We start from the raw sequence: 18,780 nt of genomic DNA on the forward strand, positions 1-18,780 counted from the left end.
GCTCTCCTTCTCCAGATCTTAGCCAGTTATTTCTGGTTCACCAGCATGACTTCCTATAAAAGTGGCAGCAAATATTTGCAATAGATTCATCAGATACTAAAAATATCTTCAGGCAGATTGATGACTTCAATTTCAGTATTTTAACGGTTCTAGTGAAAAAAGAAGAGATTTTTAAACTCGCCATCTATTTTAAGCCACGTTTGCAAGTAGCAAAATAGAAAGGAAAGCCAAAGTTATTTATACTATATGTATATTTATACACTATATGTGTATTTATACTGCATGTAAATACCTAAATATAATCACTTTGTGGTGTTTTCACTCAAAAAAAAAAGCCACAAACAAAAAAGGTCCAGGTCAGATCTTTTCAGGGCTGGTGTTGGGAGAAAAACTGTGGCAGCTCAAGAAACTTCCTTAGATCAATGATGTTCATAGAAGGTTGTTGAGCTTTTCAGAAATTGATAAAACCCAAATCTTTTTGTATTTCCCTGTTAGTATACTATTTCCTTTAAAAAATATTCCAGCAATATTCATAAATAATGTTAAAATCTTAAAGACTATTAATTTCAACCATCCCAGCACTCAGACAGGAAGCCCCATCACGTCCCAGTCCCAGCAGAGTCTGCCAGTGAAGCACACGTGCACTAACATGTCTTACTTAATTCATTTGGAACTAACAGTCCATTAGTATTTTCACATCTGAAAGTTTTAACAGCAAAACCCGAAATGACCATCACGCATGTGGCTGTTGACACAAACCAGCTACCTGGGTTGGGTTTTTTTTAATCCTCCTTGATTATCAATCAAGATGTCCAAGTGTTGCCCTGCATGGGACAATGGTGGGGAAGGGAAGAGTGAACCCCTGAGTTATGAATTTTCCATAATTCAGACAGTCCTTCTGAGTGCACCAGAGCACAGACCATTAGCCCTCAACTTCTTCTCCCCACACAAGAGTTACCACAAAGGCCTGGCTGACTCATCCTCTCAGTGCTAATCTCCCCCTCTGCAGTCCATATCCTCTGAGTAACAGTTTTGCCAGCCGGGACCCAGAGAAGGAATAAGAGATGCTGTTCCCATTGTTCAGTAGGATGAGTCACTGCACATCTGGGAACTGGGGGAATCAAGAAACACAAACAGAAAGCCTGAAATGAGCCCACAAGTTCCACGATGCAGCATCACTACTGGATATTTTTTTTTCAATTATTATTTTTTTAACTGCCCTATCTGCAGTATGAAGTTTGGTGAAGTCAGAGAAAATAGCACAATTTGTTTCAAAACTGACTGGTGGAGGAGAAAGGGAGGTTAAACGTAAACACATATTCCTGCTTCCTGAAATAGTCCTCTGAAACTCTTTTTATATGCTAGATTATTTTGACCACGGCATTCTCAAGGGGCAAAAGCCATGAAATTAAGGGATTTTTAATCTATATATTTTGTACTATGTGAATGCCATCTTAACATTAGGTCCAAACAAGTCACCATGAAAATAACTAATTGAATTCAACATCCCTGTCCCTTCAGGCTACGTTGGGAGCACATAGGAAGTCTCCACACAGAAATATTATAACTAATCTGGCATCACTTCCTTTGCCATCGATAGCCTCATTTTGGGCAGGGTTCCCAAGCAGTATTCATTTCATGAAAATAAATGCACAACAGATCATATGCAGATTACTTTAAAATACCCACAGAAACTCAGCAATAAGAAATGTTCTGCAAGGCCAGAATTTATCAACTTCTCACTCAGCCAGTTATTCAAAGTGACTCTTGGTCAGACCATAAAGGGCAGTGAAACATCCCAGTGTTCAGTTCCCTGAAATACTGGCTCATTTCAAACTTCTCCTTCTGAAAAGCAGTTCCTCTGAATTCTGCTCTGAACTAGAAGACTTGAAAGGGGACCCTGTGTTCCAAATTGGCTTTTTTCCTTTCCTTGTCCCAAGGCCTTTTTGACATAATATTAATTTAGCCCTTCCTGATCATTCTGTCTCTGGCTGCTAAATTTAGAGTGCACAATTTAAGGTAGACCTGTCAGTCTTAGCTTGTTTCAGATGATGAATTAAACCACACACAGGAAGGAAATGTTACACTTCAAGGAAGCATAAGATACAGATCCAACAGGATTCCCACAAATACCGCAAAACACCCAGAAAAGGAGATATTTTAAGTAATTGCCACCAACTGCAGCTGAATCTGCCAGGTGAAAGAACAGTGATCTTTCACTGTTGGTAACCCACCCTCTGCTCAGGAGCTCTAAAACATTCAGCAGCAGGGCTGAGAAACACAGAGGAAATCCAGAAGGACACTTGGGAATCTCCCAGCCTGTAAGCTCTGAGATCTCAGATACACAAATAGGATGGACTTAAAGCACTGACAGGTAATTTCACCCAGAGCTGGCCTTTATATAAGGTTCCATTCCATTAGGGCTGCCAGAGACTCAGATAGACAGAATGCAAACTTGCAACCAAAATCTTTGTTTTTCAAACACCAAGACCTCATTTTTTCCAGGTTTCCTGGGATGTCAATCATCTGTTGATTGTAAGAAGTCTGAGTGTTGCTATTTCAGATGTTTTATAAAAGCAAGAGGCCCAAGGGAAAAGCAAGGTTATGAGCACAAGCAGGATAAAATAACCAGGAGACAAGCATTTGAAAATGTTGGAGATGTTACATCAGCCAAGTTTTTGGGGACTGAAATTAGAACCCAAAACCTCACCAGAAAAGAGGAAGCCCTTTCCTTAGTGAGCCCTACTGGACACAAGAAGCAGGTTTAACATCCTGCCTCCAGAACACACCCATCCTTTGGAAGTGAGCACAGGGACACGGCTCCAGGTTCCACACCCTGGTTCTGTCCAAGGGCTAAAATTCACATGAATTTTAGATTTTTTTGCAACAACATACAAACAACTCCCCCTTCCCAAACCAGCAGGCTCCTTCAACAGATTACTTCTAATCCTGCACTTCTTTTCTGCCTCACTGTCAGCAGGGCATGGATTTCCTACAGCCAAAGGCTGTTCTCTTCTCTGACAGCTGATGAATTAAGTATTATCTTCCAAGGAGGTGAGCAAGTCTGGGCTTGTTCAGAATTCCCTCCAAGGATGTTGAAGTAACCTAAATTGCCCCAAAAAGCTGATGCCCATTACACCATAGTTCTGTTCTACATCCTGTCTGGGCACTGAAATTTATTGACACAACACAAACATTAATTTTTCATTCAATCACCAGCTCCAAGGCAGACACCAACCACTTCTCCATATTTAGGCTGTACAGAATTTTAACTATCAAATCTCTCCAGTGTTATTTAACTTCCTCCTTAACAACAGACTGAGCTCCTGGCTCTTATCCAGCAACTCCAGGGCTTATCCAAGTTGCTGCTATCTGTACCCTACCAACACACCAACTACAAAAAAGTACCATATGGTTCCAAACTTCTAAAAATTACCTCTTTTTTCTACTGCCTAGTTGTGCAGTGGAGGTATCAGATGTCAAAGTCCGAAAACATTTTAAAATTTCATTATTTGTCAGCTCAGTACAAATGGACAATGGAAGAATGGGCTTGTACATGTAAAAATGGGTTTTAATAAACTCATTCTACATGACACATGGCCAATCTGTCTGATTTAAAGCATATGGATTAAAAAAAAGGCTGATAAATATCTATTTGATTTTCCCTACAAAGTTGAGGCTAATCTGAGCTCCCACATCAGTGCTAAGATTTGTGGATCCCCTTGACTGCAATTCTAGCCACAGCTAAGAAACACTCCTAAAACAGGAGCAGAGTTCTTGTGCTGAAGGGCAACTCTTAACATGTGTTAGCTTTTTCCAGCAATCAGGCACAGCAATTCTTTCTCAAAGTGCTACAAGGGAAAAATGAAGTTACATTTCTTTCCTGAAATTCTACGCGTTTCTACATCAACAGGATGCAGATGAGATAAATTACTTTTGGTGCTATGTTAACAATTCTGTCCATTTGTCTCAAATATGCACACCAGCAGCAGTGCTTCCAGCAGGAAAGGGATTTTCTGCTCACAGACTAAGGCAGGCTCATCCTTCACTCTAAGCTTCAAGAAACATTAACAAAAAAAATTCCTATTATTTTGACTTTTTATTTTGATTTTACTCCTACTTGCTGTCTTCAGCACTGCTGTTCCTGCTTCCCAGATTTGCAATGAGTGGAAGAAAAAACAGGTGCAAACAGCAGGCAAAACAGTACTGGCCACAAAGAAAACACAAAGATGCAGAGTGCAATGCTAACACCGAGATTTTAGCTTTGAAACAATAAATCTAGAAAAAATCCTTAACCAGACCTGCAGCCAAGAGTGAAGGAGCAGATGCAACAGGATATGTACCAAATTCACGAGGAAGAATAGTGTTTAGACAACAAAGAGTTTGATTTCTGTATCCAACATCAGCAGCGGGCCCAGCTCACACACGCTCCTCCTGGCACGAACGGTCGACAGACCTACTCGTAAGCATCCCATGAAAGGATTCCTTCCTGTTTCCCTGCCAACTGTCTGAGGGAATACATTGTCTGAGGCTGCTGCCAGAGCCCTTTCATCTCACACACCGGAGGTTCTCCGTGAAGCTGAACAAGCACACGCCAGCCCAGCTTCTCATTCCGGCTCCTGGAAGACGCACTGCTGCCACAGCTCCAACAGAGTCCTGAGCTGAAAAATGCTCCAAGATTCTGGCCAATCACTAGGAAATTATCCCATTTATTCACAGTGGGCAGCTGCCATGCGAAAACGGGCATTTTCAACTAACACATCAGAATTTAGAAGTGACTGGATGTTGTTATGTCACCGGGAATGATGCACAATCCCGTTATTCTGTGTCCCAGCCCATGCTTTGTTCCCAGCAGTTCAGCATGCAAACCTGAAACTTGCTTTGTTTACAGAAGACATCTGCAGAACTAGAACAGACACTGACAATAAAAAAGTACCTTCTGAATTAATCCAGTCAGCAGTACTGACTATCTGATCAAGACTAAATCACAAGTTTACCAGCGAGCTTCCCTTCCAGATCTTATCAGATCAAGGGATGGGAAATAAGTATCTTAGATCTTGTGGGCTGAAAAAGCAGCTAACACCAGCCATCAGAGAATGTTGAGCTTGGACTTTTCCATGGCAGGTGGCCAGCTGGAAAACCAAGCAACTTGGATGCACTTACAAAAGGCATAACCTTGAATATCTCGCAGAACGATGCTTCCTGCTCCACTTACACACCAAAGGTCTGCTGCGGTGTCCTAATGCTCCACTTTCTGTGGAAATACCAGCTCAGACATGTTTTACTGCAATTGGTCCATGGCTGGTGTTAAAAGGTGACTGTGAGGATTGGAAAATGTCATTTAAGCCTTAGATTGCTTTAAAAATTTGTTTTGATCAAGATTTTCTCCTTGGGTCTGTATGTATTCAACCAAGAGATTTTTAGATGCAATGCAGATGAAAATTACAGTCCTGCAAGATTCAGAAAGCTGATCAGTACGTGAAAATTAGGTTTTAATTTTCTCAGAACTAAGACTGACCTAAAATGCAAGCTAAGTCTTAGTTGCACTCAGGTGTGCTATTTAACTATAAAATAAAGTGTGTAGAGAATAGAGTGCAGAAAAAAAATTAAATTCCACCTTGCTGACATTACTCTGAATTTGTTCCCCATGCCCATTACCTCAGCACTTGGCAGCTTCCACCACAGAGAACACAAGGCTTGCAAGTCTGAGGGACTCCCCAAGCCAGTTTCCACGTATGATTTTCAAGATTCATTTGGCCCAGAAACAAAAAAAACTCCTTTTTCCAATAATAGTTTGGTATTTGTTAATTCTCAGAGACTGACCAACTCTGAAGTTTATCAGCTGTTACTGTGCTCGCTTCCCCAGTGACTTTCAAATCAGTGGAAATTCACAGCATGCACTACCTCGCTCTCAGCAACAAGTTACTCAACATCTTGTGTTCAAGACTTGTATTGCCTTCTACCAACCCTGCCCTTTACACACACCTGTGAATCCCCCAGATCACGAGTGATCAAGTTGTCTCATGTCACAGGTCAAGAACAGGGATTTCATTAGTTGCCAGCCATACTGTGGGTGCACCATGTATCAGGTCCAGCAGATGAATGAACCTCAAAGGAACTCTGGTGACCTGAAGTAAACCTCACATTCACAATCAAGTGAAGTGTTCACTGTGCTCAGATTTATAGTCATTATCTCAAAACATTTTTTATTTATTCATATGTAATCACATCGTATCAACTATTCTAAATATTGTCTCCTCTTCTAAAGATTGTTTTGGCATGAGGAGGGGAAATTCTTCCAAATTTGCACTTAAACCTTACCAACACTGATACTTCAGTATGAAGGTTTCATCCACACTGAACTGCTTTTTATTTATTTTCAGAACTGGTTCTCTTTCAGACCTGAAAACAAATCTAAAGATGAAATAAGTGATTTGAAATAAGTGACAGGTTCCATCCTTAAGGCCTCATCCACACACAGAAACTAATCAAGCCCCAAGTGGAAAATGAAGTGGGTTTAACAAACTTTTCCAAGCTGTTGAGCAGACTAGCCTATTAAAAAAAAATCCTAATTAAAGCCTCAGTCACATCCTACTGAACTGCAGAGAGGGCAACAGTCCAGCCACGTGCACGGCCAGCTGAACTCCCTGCAACCAGGAACGCTTGTGCTGGAACAGGGGAAAGGGGACAGAAAAAGAGGATAGAGTAGGTGGCTCTTTTGTCTCCCGCCCACATCTGACATCATTACTGATTCAGTGCTGTGCTCTCACCAGACTGAAACTCCACAGATCAAAGTCTTGAATTCAGAGATGGAATTCAATGGGAAAGGGTTCCGTCAATAAACCACCGCTTTTTCAGTTTGAGATTTTACTGAGTTTTCCAAAGTAGAATTAAGCGAATATCAAGGAAAGCAAGTCAAATTAAGAGGCTTTGGGGGTGGGGTAGAGAGCAGACCTTCTAAGGACAAACACCAGCAGTTTGTTCAGGAGTAAAGCCAAGTGAAGCACAAGTCTGCCACAGTCTGACTGCAGGAATCTGTGTTGTATACAGAGGAGACATTTGAAAGGTGTCAGTAAATTACTTCTCAGAGCAACATGTTTTCCACTTTCTCAAACAGAAAATCTTGCATGATGTTTCCAAGAGGTTTTCCTGCCCTCCCCCAAATACTAAGCCAATACTAGAGCAAAACAGGTTTACTCCACAGAGTTGCTTTAGGTATAGCTGCAAAATAACGAGAAGGTGGAGACCACGCTGCCTTCTGCTTTCGGGACAGAAGCCTTCCAAGCTAGTGCAGGTCTAGAGAAAGGAGAAAGTGAAGTACTGATGCTCTTCTTTGAGAAGAGACCTCAACAACTCTGCTCCTTCCATCAGTGTTCAATCATTAGCTGGTCAGTTTGTGGAAGTACAGAGCAGGGAGGCATCTTCTGGAACAGTATCACGTTCAGATGCATCTTAAGTCATTCAGTCTATGTTGCACGGCTATCATTGCACATAAACTCAGAAGTCAAAAGCCAAACACTGTGTTTCTTCCCTTCCTCTGCTCACCATGTCCTCCTCCATACTTGATACCTGTAAAACAGAGCCACTTGCTCGTTCCTTCACCAACACCACAGCACATCACTGTCTCACCTGTGCTTACAGTCAGTCACAGGGTTGTACTCTGCCTCAGATGAGCTTCCCAATTTACAGCAGGGCTTCCAAGAGAACCAGCTGTGCCAACAAAAACAAGAGCACAATGCAAAGCAGAACTCCCCAAACCACCATTTCCGACTGCTCACCGTGATCACTCTGTCCCAGAGCTACAGCCCAAGGGGAGCTGTAAAACATTCCATGTTTAGGGCAAAGCTGGCTTGTCTGGGAGACAGCAGGAGCAGGGGAAGAAACAGAAGCAAAGTAGGTTAAAAGCCAATTACAATCTTTTCAAGAAGTCATTGCAAAAAGATCAGGAGAGCCAGCAAGAATGAAACATCACCAAGAGCAAGTCACTGCTGCCTAATTATCCCACCTGCATCTTCCTTTTCAGCTTTCTGCCAGGTCCTGTCTTCTAAAGAACATGGGCTCATTGAACAGAATGCACTGTCACAGCGACAAGAACTACTTCAAATCTCTGTTAAGTATAAAAATACAGAAGATATGCCAATAAGACTTCCTCGTAAAAACAGACCTAGTTTTGTTCATCTGTTCTTGTTACTTGTTCTTGATCCTACGTAGCTTCCTGTAAACCAGGATATTCAGGAAAGCCTGAAAGCATTCATTACCCATTATCCTATTAAATTCAGTGGCCCCTTTGAAAAATCCAAGCCTTAACCTCTTACTGCTTTTTCTCAAGGGAACCTTTTAGAGAATTTTTAAAGACACTGAAATCACCCTTGCTCGCTGTCCCAGTTCTAGGTGGAGAGAGAGCACAAGGTTTGGCACCAATAAAAAGCTGAACTGGTACCAAAAGAAAGCTGAATTACTACAAAGAACATATAAATGAGGTGCAAAAGGCTGACTTGTAAAAGTGGAACTTTCTGAAGTGCATTGTCAGCACTGCTGTTCTAAGCACAGAGCAAGCCACGTCAGGGACACAGACTGAACAAAACCAGCCACCTCTTCTTGTGCAGAGCCTTTTTTTTTGGCCTAATTTCCTGAAACCAGCCACAGGCTCAGAAAACTGCTCATACAGCACACAGCAAGCATCAGGAGCTCTCCCTTTTATTTCACACATCTAAGCCAGTCCTTGCTGGATCCTCAAGTAGTGGATGCAGGTTTCACACACCAAAAACTCTGAACGCCCCTATCATGGGAACACAAACATTAAAGTCTCCTTTTCAGCTGTATCTTTGAGACTGAAGGGTTGAAACCAGTCTGACCAGTGGAGCCCCTTCCACTAGAAACCATATTCTTTGATTGTTTTTCAACAGATAAATATTAATACATGTGTCTCTGCATAATGCAGGTACTTTTATTCCAACTAAAAAGTTGTCCTTGTGCTACCAAGGCTTTAACCTACACATATGCTCATTACCTAATATTTGAGCTCCCTCCTGCTTCCACCAAATTTCAGTAGGAACTCTTCATTGGTCTCCCCAAGTCATACAAAGGGGGCACCTTTAAATGAGTCTGACTTTTCAGGCTTCTGGAATACATTTTCAATACTGGGAATCTCTAGGGACATACCGATTGCCAATTTTAAGGTCTCTTGAATCATTGAGATCCATTAGAAAATTTCTGAATATGAAATTAGATAGCATAATCAAAAGCTGCTCACTGGGTTGGATTTGCCTCTGCCCAGACCTTTCCTGCACACTAGAAAGGGATAAAGAGATTACTCCAGTGGTTTGTAGCTGCAGTTGGGTACTGGCTCAGACAGCCTGAACTGAAAGTTTCCTTCCTTGTTTCTCACAGCATGTGCCAGCATTTCTTGATGGGAATGCAAAGATTAATTACAGCTGTACTTGCTCTGAACAAATCCTCATATTCAATACAGTCCTGCAAGATTTAGAGTAGCACTAATTAGGGCTTAGAACAACAATTCTGCAAAGACAGACACACCAAGTATTTTTTCTAATTATTTTAAGCATAATAAAATTAAAGCTCCTTTCCAGAAGTAGGGTGGCATTTATTCTCAAGAGCTGGGAGCCAGTCTAAGAACATTAGATTTAGTGTTTCAGTGCTATTGCTGAAGGTTAAGACATCAAACTATAACTGCTTTCACACACATACAGAGAGATAAGGATGAGCACAAAATCTTTTGGGACACACAGACAGTTCTCTAATGAGCTCAATTACCAAGAGGCACAGACAAAAAAAAAAAAAAAGTTTGTACTTAGCAAAATACATGTAAGTAAAAGGAGACCTTTAAACCAGAAAAATGGCAATCATTGGGCAAGATGCAAACTCTTCTAATGAATTTTCAACATGGGAGCTGTAAATATGAAGTTGTTTCTCTCATTCAGCTTAACCACACCAAAAGTACAGTCAAGATGTATTGGCATCCAAGGGCCAAAAGCAAAAAACTCCTGCAGGAAGCCTTACCCAGTACCACAAAAATACCAGGTTTTTTAATCTACCTCCAAGATTAAATAAGTTCAAAGGTAGGGCCACACAAAGTCTGAATTTCAGCCTCTGGGTACCCACAGACAGCAGGGCATTAATGAAGTGCATTAACTGTACATCTTACAGACTTTAGAGGTGATTTTGCACAAAGTTTTGATCTTTAAGTAAAATAAAAATTAAAAAAAATGTAGAGTGCTGGGAATTCACTATACAGAGTACTAGGACAGCCAGTAGCACAGCTCTTTTTACTCAGCATCCATCCCAGTTCCCATATGGTAGGCATATCAATTTCTTGTTATCCACTTATTTATTATGTATGATCTGCTCATTACTTTCCAACTTATCCTCCCAATTCCATGCAGGCTACATTTCATCCAGCTGTTGCACTTTGTCATAATCTAAGGCCAGGAGAAATTCATGGCAGGAATCCTTTTTTTTTTTCTTTTCCACAGAGAATTTAACACAGAGGGCTTTAGTGCTTGGTTAAGAATTCAGGTAGGTACAGTAACAAATTGCTGTTCTCTAACACTTTTCCATTTGCACCATTTTAAAAAAAGTCATAACTCATGACCTTTCTGGTTCTTATTATTTCTCTCCAATAGCTGAAAGTATTTAAGAATGGCTAATAGCTGTTTTACCCATCACAGCTTTCTGCTTGAGAAAACAGCTCCTGTCCCTGAGAAAAGATGCTGCATGAGTGGATTTTGCTGGAATTCAAAATGATCTGCAGCGCAAAACAATCTGCAGCCTCTGATTCTCTGGATGGTTGTGAATCCAGCCGACTTTAAATGCAGTTCTTCTCACCTCTCGCTCAGCGGTACTTTGAGCAGAACTGAGACTCCCAAGTGCAGAATCCCTTCCTGTGGGTGACAGACAAGGTGACATCCCCAGCTCTGCCTCCTGCTCCAGCCCAGCCCTCAGCCTGAATGTCTGACTGTCAAGACGCGCTGGCACAGCCCAACCCCACACAAACTCTGCTCCAGGAGTGCTCTGGTGGCAGCAGGCCCATTAACCTATCTCATTTAAGCATTTATTTTTAGAATAGTGCAAATACATAAGGAGATTGAGGATATAACTCCTGTAGATGCAAACTGACAGACTCTGCAGCGTCAGCCAACACCCACAGAACTGTGTGTAAAGGTTTCAGCAGCATTTTATGTTACCCCTCAATTTTTAATAAAACCCAAACTATAACTCACTAACTCTGGCCTCCTTTAACAAAATGCCACTTTTGTTACAGACTTCTTACTTGAGACCCTGATCTGAAAAAAACTTTCCTATTTGGTCATAGAGACAGGATTAGAAGCCAGGGACTCCAGCTGCTAATCCTTCCTGCTGCAGACCTGCCACGATGCTCTGCCGTGTTATACTTAAACAAGCAATTAACTTCTGCTGCTGGAGGAAGATGAGTCAGACTCCAGAACTTGACCATAAACTTAGGAGGTCTTGGGATTAGAGAACAGAACTAAAACTAAGAATTGAAATCTGTAGACAATACTTGTCTAAAACTCTGCTTAGATATTTAACTAACTCTCTCTGCTCTATGTGTCCAGAGCAGGGTATTTTTTATGCTGTACTGATAAAATCTGCAAGACAGTGACCTTTTAAATTAATCTTACATTCTATGTCAGATTAAGCCACTGTTTCAAAATTTTAACATAAGAAAATCAGATTATACAGAACTGTTACTATTATTTTTATAACGACAAGCAAGTGGCAAATTTAAGGGAAGGCTTAGGTTTTATATATATATATATAAAATACACCATTATCATTCCTTACATGTCATAGCTATTATTCAGACAAGCCTATTTCCCACCCACTTGTTCACAATTAGCTCTAAAAAAACCCAAACCTTTTAACATTGTTAGATATAGACTTGTACTTGACTTTCAGCACTAATGGTGTGCAATTATAAAGTATCAAGGCAACAGCAAATGTGAGTTTCTGCTTTGCAGCACTGCTGTCAATCCCTTGGTTTTTAAAGAATTTAGTGGCTTGGACTGGTATGGCCCATCCAGATCTAGAAAATTAAAAAACCCACACAACTTCCCCAGCAATAATTTAGTTTCACAGGAGTTCTGCACATTAGGAATACCCATGCAAAGCTCAAAAAGTAATTTGGCAAAGAGTTGCTGCCTAGTCCCGATGACATGCATTAAATGGTGACAAGATTTCCCATGCTGGTGCTTTGAACAGCGTGGTTATTCCCTTTGTACATATCCCCAGCACTGGTCAAGCCCCACTGGATTTCACTGATGAAATATGAGAGTTTCATGGCTCTGGAAAAAAAAAAAAAATCATCCTTGCAGAATAAGCAACATTCACAGTCTCTTGTGTAAGCTCATGTTCAAACAGTAGTTTGCAAAAAAGAAGAGCTCATTTTTGTGTTACAGCCAATGGGATAAGCTGGGCTTGAGTTGACACTTGGTATTTCCTCAACAGAAAGTGCATTAGGAGTGTTGTCGATGCCAGGCACAAGCACTCCTGCATTTCAGGGCTGTGCCATATGTGCTCAAAGAGTAAATTGCTCAGAAACATGCTTTTAAGGCCACCTCTACTCTGCCATTATTGCACCTTAAAGAGAAATGATCAGTTGGAAACTTTACGCTTCGGGATTCAAGAAATCTCTGTTAAAGTGCACTGAGTAATCCTGACAAAACACAGCCCAGTCCTGGAGATTTCTTTGAACGTGCCACTTCAGAAGTCACCTATTTCTGCTGCTCCACCTGTCCATTCACTCGGCTTCTAGAGGCAGTCAAATGCTGCCACCAAACCTCCCTGAGCCTCGGCAGCTGCTGTACAGCCCACTCCTGATCACATCACTGCTGTGCCCAGCACTTCCACACCAAAACAAAGATATTTCAGCCACAGTTTGTCCACTCTGAATCAAGAACCAGAGCAAAGGACTAGTGCCTCACCTCCACACTGCTCAAAACACACAGCTGGCTGCCTGGGAGGCTTTGAAGCCATCAGCAACTTGTGCAGGGAGGGTGCAGCAACAAAGCTCTACTAACCCCAGGCTGTTCCCTGTGCAGTATTTCCAGCACACTGTCTGTTCTGGCAGGGACAATTTAACCACTTCCATTTAGTTCAAGTGTCTGCTTAAAGAAAAAAAAATCCATAGTAATTTATAGGGGAGTGCCCCATGTCCTATTACAAATATCCTCCAATTTCCCCCCAGCTCAAAACACCCAGAGAATGGTGAATTGATAGAAAAAAAAAAGGGTCTTTAAAACATTTTCCAGAGTCTTCCCACATCCAAGGCTTCAGAGGCTCTTAGTATTTGAAGTATTAATGGAAATGTTCCATACAATTCCCTGTGCACAGATCTAAAAATAGCTATGGACACAGTAGTAAGTTTTTGTCTATATTTGCAAGACTCTTACTTCCCTCTCAGGAACCACGACTTCCCATTAACGTTGACATTTATTATTTTTAAAAAGGGAACCATTAAAACACCAGAAATTCTTTCAACAATTCAGTGACCACCAGTAATAATAATACATCAAGAGCAACCATTAAATATCAATTGATACTCTGGTGATGGATCACAAACACATTCTGAATACTAAGAATGTCAATTTTTCTTTAAGAATTGCTGAAGCTAGTTGATGGCCTTTGCAGATCTGCTCATCGTTAGCTTAAGCTCTCCAGCAGAGCAAGCACACAAAATACATCTGTTCTGACTGGGACAAAAATACCCTTTTTTTTGTGTGTGCCAAGCCCTGTTTGTCCCATCTTTACCCACAATGACATCAAGCATGCCAAGCCTGCAAGAAGTCAAAAAAGTATCTAACCTTGCTTCAGATTTTTTGTTCTGCACACATTAAAACTGAAGTGAATGAATCTCACATTCTCCCACTAAAGACCTGAGAGGATGAAAAAAAACCCACAAAAAACAAAACACCCAACAAAAGAGAAACCACCTGACCAAAGCAATTCCTACCCTGGCCTTGGTGTCAATGGTTTGCGACTATGAGTGAAAAAAGACTGCACCTGAACTCCTAAATACTTGTCACTGGGCTCAAACTGAAGGCACTTCCACCTCCCAGCTGAATCCTACTGGAAATCCCAAGGCCCTTTCTCCAGAAACCATTCCAAGTGGGATTTGTCTCCCCCTGGTGGCACTGGAGGATTTACAGCCAGTGGCCCAAACTACCACAGGCAAAGAACAAACGTTACGAGATGTCTGGAGACACGTGGTCAGTGTATTCCCCTCTAACATACAGACAGAAAATGGGGTGGGATAATGAGGGGAAAGGAGAAGGGGGAAGAATCACATCCTGATTACAAAGGAATTCCTATTCTAGTGGTTAAAAAATGAGGACAGGGACGTGACAATGTAACCAAACATACAATGAGGCTTTTGTCCCCAAACCACTTTGGCTTGTGTACAAGGAACAGAGGAACTTGGGTCGGTGGGGACTGGCTGGGGCAGGGGAAAAGGGAGAGGTTGATGTTTGTGAAAAGAAAGAGAAATTGGTTAGTCTGCTTTAAGAAAGGCTGTAAAGAAAAAAAAAAAACAACCAAAAGAAGCAGCCTGCTATTGTAGAATCCACCCACTCACTTCTGAAATGCTCAAAGACCCAGACAGGGATTTACAACCAGCACTTCTAGGCACTGAGTGTGAAGCAGAAAACACTCAAATGCCCAGAGGCAGCTTGTGTGGTGCCAGAGAAGAGGCTTTTAGATTGCACAGGGTTATGGTCAGAGCCGTTTTCTTTCAACAAGTTTGTTACTGCTGAGTCAGTCACTGAGCTTGGCAGTACAGACCAGAGGAAGGCACCTGCACACGGCAATTTTCGGCTCTAGTTAACCAACTATCATGCTTTACTTTTTAACAGTCACACAACTTCCTGGAGAAATAAGAGAATTCAAAACCAGGCCAATAACCTTACAGTTTAGAAGCCAAAATAATAACAATAATAACAATAACAATAATAATAAATAATAAAAAAGAGCTGGTGTTCAGTTGACTGCAACACCAGTGTGAAGGAAATGCAAGTGCTGAGTGAGGTTGTTTTTTCAAACAGTGTCAAGACACATTCAGAAAGATCACAGTAAAGTAAAGCTTAAAAATTTTGGTGATGATTTAAAAACTATTTTTAAAGATAATAAATTCAGTTAAACCAAGCATATTCCATTTAATACCTTGCTTATACTATGGAAGAAAGAGAGTGCTGATGCAGAGGTTTTCTTCAGCCTGAGTTAAAATCAGTTCAGAAAAGATTTATTTTCTCAGAGTCCACTATATCTGGCTTCTATTTATTTACACGAGTCTATATCCAGCAAGGGTTTAAACTAAATGAAGGTATGGGTTTATACATATCATATGCAATTACAAATAAGGCATCTCCTTAAACCACCTCTTTCTTAAAAAAGTTATGCAGCTTTAAACTAACTTTCTTTTTAAAGGAATTGGACTGTTGCTGATTCCCATGTATTCAGGGAATCAGACTCCTGCTGAAGCCAGTAGCAGGGCATGGAAACTTGTTCAAGTGGTTAATTTGTTTAGTGATCAATCCAGAAGCAGCATTTGTATCCTTGAGACCAATCTACTACATTTAAAAAGCTTTTATGCAGCAAGTGCCTTTTTTTTTTTTTTTTTTTTTTTTTTTTTTTTTTTTTTTTTTAGTTACAGCTGAGTTACTTTCTAATCCCCTGGTATTACCGCCTGCACAATAAAATAACAGCACCCAGGATTTTAAGTGGTCAGTGCCACAGTTGCTGACACTGGGACTGAGTTACACACTATTCCTGGACTATCCACAAGGGAACAGGGCTGGGGCCTGTAGCAGTTCCAGCTGCCCCAGTAACATCACACAGGTTATGTGAATGCCATCCAAAAAGATGCACCACAGAACTAAACCATGATGCTGAAGACGACAGACTATTAAATGTTCACTTCCATGTCTGCTTGATTTTTGTGGGGCTTTTTAAATTTTTTTTTTGCGTTTCCTGTTTAACCCTCAAAGCCAGAGAATGCAGAGGTAGAGGCCTTCCAGTCTTGGAACACTATTTATCCAACAATCTGGGCTCCTTTTCCAGTTTGATGCAGTTTTATTGCAGGAATGAACCTCCCACATGATCCTAATCTGAATCTCCCTCTACAAACAAAATCCATGCTTGATCGCAGCATTTCCCAGGGAAATGAAAAAAGAACAAACAACAATCTTAGCAGGCTGCTGATGCAACTATTGCTTACTATACTGTATTCTCATGGCAGTTATATCATGATAATTTCAAACTCCCTGTGGCACGAACCATCCTTTTATTCCACATTTGAACAGTGCTTAGAACAGCAAAGTCTGTGTCTACAGATGCAAGGAATAATGGAACAATTAATCCATCCTCTCTCCCCCCCCGCACATCCTTCCCTCCCCACCCCCCCCGTGCTGTAACATGGAAATTGTTTCATTTTTAGCCTAAGGAAGTGAGGTTTATACAATCATCCTGTGACAGCTTTACCTCAGCATTTCATTTATTCTGGAGCCATTTGGCAGTCACACGATGCTTCAGAGACAGATTTCAAAGACGTGCAACAAGACTCAAGCAGGCACCTTATTAGTGGAGACAGATGAGCCCCTCAGGGCTGCAGCACGAGTTTAACTGCAGTATTAGACACCTGAGAGCCCACACAGAGAAGCAGCGTGAGGAGACAATCAGAATTACACCAGTGAGTTTCTCTAGTTCTCCTTTACCTATATTTGTAAAAGAATCTAAGGGAAACTGTGCAAAGCCACGTTTATATCCCTTAGCACAACATATGCAGACGTGAAAAATTTCACCTTGAACTGTTTGGGGGTTTTTTTTCCCCAAAAACCCTGAATATATTTGGGGACAGAACATCCCAAGAAATGAATTCTACCTGCAGACTGAAGCTTAAATAATATGCTAAAATCAGAAAAATACATTTATTAGAAGAATTAGGAAACAATCCCATATAATTTTCCAAGAACTAGTAACCAGTAACTAGCAGCTTGTTTCACTGAACAGGGGAAAAAAAGAGAAAGAAAAAAAATATCTCCATCTTGTACACGGGAAGAAAAAAGGAGAAGATTATGAACAGCTGTCAGAAACATATTCCATACCAGAAGTGCAGCTATTTTGGCACAGGAGCATGAAAACCTCACAAGAAAGCAGGGAAGACAGCACATTTTTATGCTCACTGTCATCTCTCAGCTGCTTATCCAAGTTTCACTTGCAGACGTCAGGATGAAAAGAAGCAGCCAAAAGAGCAGCAGTGGGATGGGTGCTGCATTCACTTCAAAAGAGCTGCATGCAGGAGGAGTTTCCAGTATCAATACACTGCAGGCTGGCAGGGCTGGAAAGTTACAAATTAAGTGTGCCTTCATCAGGGACCTGCCATGCACAGACCTACTGAGCTGCTAAAATATTTTTAGTTCACCCAATTCCTGCCTTTTTTGGTTCCTCCTGCTCTTCCAGTTTATCCAGTCATGTGCACTTTTCCACTCCCTCTTACTGCCATGCAGTTTTTCGAGTTTGGCTCCAGTTACCACTTGTTTCTGCTGCTGAAACGCTCAGATTCACAGCACGGCGGCAAACAGCTCGGGGGGTGGCTGAACGGTGCACACAGCGAGCAGCCTGTCAGCTGAGCAGGGATTTGTCCAGCAGGGAACTCTCCCTGCCCCTGGGGAGATGGATGTACTCACCAGCTGGTACTCGCTCCGCCGGCTGAAGGCTTCCTTGATTCCCGAATCCCTCCAGAGCGCGCCCAGGGCAGGGACGTAGAGCTGGAAGGTGGCAGGCTCGATGGGCATTCCAGCTTTGTTTTCGAAGGCCATCAGGAACATTCCATGCTTCTCATTCTCTGTGTATTGCCAAGGGATCCCCAGCTTGTCCCGGGCATCCACCAGTACCCTGCAGCCCTAAAGGATGATTCAGACAAGAAAGTGTCAGTGATCAAAAGATTAAAGTGCAAAAGAACAAGGACTTGAAGGTACTGGAAGATTATTTTTTTGACACTGTTCTGGTGAGACTGAACTCGGGAGAGAATCACGTTGTTTATTGCAACATCTCCAACAGAAATAAGATAGAGCTTGCTTCTGTAAGCAACTTAGCCACAAAATATTTCTCCAGGTGGAAGAAGTATTAGCAGCAACAGCTAATGGCAACAAGCAATGCTGCCAACATACAATGAAAGTAAACATCAAATGAGCAAGAGAAGTGTCTGGGAACTGACGTGTCGTTTTATAAGTAACATCATGCCTGAAACCATGTGCTTCCACCTTTTTTTTTTTTTTTTTAATTTACATTGGGGTTTTTTGGTTTCTCAAACATTAGGAGGTCAGAAAAGCACTAGAGAACTCAAGACACTGCATAGATTTCAAGCTCCCATGCTCAGAAAAGCAGGTGCAGTTTTCCCTCAGAATCAGCTTTCTTCTTGAACTTGCCATACACTTGCTAAGCAATGTGTGACAGGTAGGCTCTGGTACTCTAACTCTGGAAAAGAGATCTGGAAGCAAAGTGATCTAGTTCTCATACTTAACTCAGGATTACTGAGCTGCTCATTTTAACATTTTGCAGTTTTTATGGAAACTTAATTTCATATTCATGGCAGCAAGCCAAACACACAAGGTTAAGTAAATCTGAAACTTTCAGTCTTGACTCTGACTTCACCTGTACTAAAAAGCTTCAGATGGCCAGTAGTTATTTCTCAATTGTGAGCACCATTTTAATAATGGACAGATCTGTAAATGGTGGCTTAGCATCTCA

At 41.4% G+C, this 18,780-nt stretch overlaps 1 protein-coding gene across 4 annotated transcripts in view; it reads right to left on the bottom strand.

The window, feature by feature from the left end:
* GNA12 (G protein subunit alpha 12) overlaps positions 1–18,780 on the bottom strand; it is a 40,402-nt gene that overhangs the window by 10,423 nt on the left and 11,199 nt on the right. For all 4 annotated transcript variants that reach the window (XR_003571833.1, XR_003571832.1, XR_003571831.1 and 1 more), the window contains exon 2: positions 17,718–17,933. Coding sequence is in view for 1 of the 4 variants with exons in the window: in XM_027889431.1 (XP_027745232.1) it covers positions 17,718–17,933 (216 nt within the window). In the remaining 3 variants the exon portion in view is untranslated. The remainder of the gene's footprint in view (positions 1–17,717; positions 17,934–18,780) is intronic.

This window comes from Empidonax traillii, unplaced genomic scaffold (assembly GCF_003031625.1).
Source record: "Empidonax traillii isolate 1590-97213 ecotype Southwest subspecies unplaced genomic scaffold, ASM303162v1 scaffold263:size1499331, whole genome shotgun sequence".
Classification (NCBI taxonomy): Eukaryota; Metazoa; Chordata; class Aves; order Passeriformes; family Tyrannidae; genus Empidonax; species Empidonax traillii.